The sequence below is a fragment of the Rattus norvegicus genome, chromosome 9 (assembly GCF_036323735.1).
Source record: "Rattus norvegicus strain BN/NHsdMcwi chromosome 9, GRCr8, whole genome shotgun sequence".
In the NCBI taxonomy this organism is placed as follows: Eukaryota; Metazoa; Chordata; class Mammalia; order Rodentia; family Muridae; genus Rattus; species Rattus norvegicus.
The window spans coordinates 116,906,840-116,909,522 of NC_086027.1; the positions used below are offsets into that span (position 1 = coordinate 116,906,840).

General features: G+C 40.3%; 1 protein-coding gene across 1 annotated transcript; it reads right to left on the reverse strand.

The window, feature by feature from the left end:
* Positions 1–573: 573 nt before the first annotated feature.
* LOC134480273 (large ribosomal subunit protein eL21-like) lies at positions 574–1,076 on the reverse strand. The gene has a single exon (XM_063267801.1). The coding sequence runs from the start codon at positions 1,054–1,056 to the stop codon at positions 574–576; it is 483 nt and encodes a 160-aa protein (XP_063123871.1). The 5' UTR covers positions 1,057–1,076.
* Positions 1,077–2,683: the final 1,607 nt, after the last annotated feature.

Consider the following 2,683-nt stretch of genomic DNA (forward strand, 5'->3'; position numbering starts at 1 on the left):
TGGTTCATGGGCAGCCTTGTCACCCTCTCTGTAGTGACTGCTGCCATTAAGAAGGACAGCTTCCTTGAGGGCATGGCTTAAAGCTAAAGAGACAGGCTTCAGGAAGTTTCTCAGTGGTCCAGCCCTTCCAACCAGACAGTGTGGGGGTGTGTAGCAGACCCGTGAAAAATGACTCTTGTCAGTTAGAACTTGTTTCACGTTATAAATGTCTCCTAAATTACGTAGAGCAAAGGTTGTTTACTGCAGAGCAGGAAGCGGTTCTGTGTAGACAAGAAAATTTGCAAAGAAAGCTGATTCTGGCTCTTGGGAGGAAAAATTATTTCTGAGGGTGACAGATTTTTTTTTTTTTTGCTACATTCCTATTTATGGATCAATAGTTTTTTAAAGCCTCCCACCCAAGTTTCAAACATAAGCAAAAACTGTCTTTATCATTTTAAAATGAATAGAATCGCAATCTAAATTTTGATTTCATATAAAATTACATTAAATAAATTTATTGAGTTTGTGGTCTTAAATATATGAAGTATCATTTTTTTTTTTTGCAGTCCAGGTCCTTTATTTCCTCTCTGTACATTAGACCATGAATTCCTGTGGAATGGGCTCCAGCAGCTCAGGCTCCTTTCCATTAGTCTTCACAAAGTGGGCTTCTCTGGGTGGCACAGGCTGGCGCTTCAGCTGAACCCAGGTGCCGTTCTCTTTGGCTTCCTTTTTCTTCTGATCGTTCTCCTTCACCCGCTTCAGGAAGCCGTTTCTGCTGTTTGGGTGCTTGATGTGCTCAATCTGCACATTGATCCTCTTGGCCAGAATCTTGCCTTTAACTTGCTCATTTACAATGATGCCCACGGCATGCTGGGTGACATTGTAGACTCTTCCGGTTTTGCCATGGTAACACTTATGGGGCATTCCTTTTTCAACAGTACCCATTCCCTTGATGTCTACAATATCACCCTTCTTGCGAATTCGCATGTATGTGGCCAAAGGAACGACTCCATGTTTCCTAAAAGGTCTAGAGAACATGTACCGAGTACCTCTCCTCTTTCCTTTTGTGTTCGTCATTTTGGCAAGTTACTGGAAGATGGCTGCTCCAGCTTCAAAACTTTTACTTATAGATAATGCCAAGCAATTTTAATTGAGATGAATTGATTATAGATCTGCAATCCTTTATTAAACTCATTTTTGAGTAAACAAAAAGTTTTGTGTATATATATGTATGTATATATATATATATACATATATATTATACTATATTCACTTCCCCACAATGGCCTTATAGGATAAAGGTTTGTTATTTTTATTTTATTATTATTTTGTTCCAAAACACTGTATTAATTTGAAGTTAATGCTTCTAAATTTCAGAAATATTAATCTGGATATAACCTCTTTCTTTCTTTCTTTCTTTCTTTCTTTCTTTCTTTCTTTCTTTCTCTCTCTGTCTCTCTCTCTGTCTCTCTCTCTTTCCTTCCTTCCTTCCTTCCTTCCTTCCTTCCTTCCTTCCTTCCTTCCTTCCTTAAGGACAAAGTCTCACTATGTAGCCCTGGCTTTCCTAGAACTCACTCTGTAGACCAGGCTGGCCTCAAACTTAGAGATCTGCCTGCCTCTGCCTCCCTAGTGCTGGGATCACTAAGCCCAGCTAGGTATAGTTTTCTAACATTGCAGACAAATCCTCCATTATAATTCTGTTCATCAGTAGACTTTGAAATCACATTGTTATCATCTCTGAGTATTCTTTTTAAATATCCATTTAGTTGGGAAAACATAAGCCAAGAATTTGTTTGATATATTCTCCTTATTTAACTCCATGGTCACTGCCAAGTCCTATCAGTTCGGATTTCTAATTATTCTCTTGTCTGTATTAGTTTTGTTGTTGTTGCTGTTGTTGTTGTGCTGACAAAAATGCCTGATCAAAACAACTTAAGGGAGAGAAATCTTTTTAATTTAATCTTAAGTGTTTAATCCACATGCTACCTCAGGGCATCACAAGCTCATGGTTGCCACGTAATAAAAAAATACATTATATCAAATTTCAAGATTTTTGCATAGCTTTCTTTACTAGTCTCAAAACCATTCACAGATCCTCAGTTTTTTTCTGAGACTCGGGAAAGTCTAAACTGTGAGCACCTGTGAAATCAGAAAATGAGTTTCATATTTCAGATATACACAGCGCAAAAGCATTCATCCCCAAAGGAGAGCACAAAGATGGCACAAGGGAAAACCAGATCAAAGGAAGACCTAGATGGGGCAGCACTGAACCTGCAGCTCCATGGCTGGCATCTGAGACACATGATGACATTGCTTATGCTCCGATGGACAGGGGAGGCCCACATACTGCCTTTCTCTTGGAATGATGCTTTCAGAGTCCGAAGGTCTTCTTGGCATGCATCTTCATGCCTTTGATATCTCCAGTGCTCTGAGGTCTCCGCTGTAACTTGTGATGTGTTTATAAAAAGATAAAGAGAGGATATGTCCCGGGTTCTGGCACCAAGGTTGTGTTATTGAGAGGATAAAGAGAGGGGCGATATGTTCTATGAAGGTCTGGGAGGAGGGGGTGCCTCAGTGGGTCCATGCTGAGGCATCCCTTACCCCTGAGGGACCAGCCACACGATGGTATTGTATAGAATAGAATTTATTCAGGGCATGGGGAGGGGAGTTGAGAGGGTAGTGAGAGAGAGAGAGAGAGAGAGAG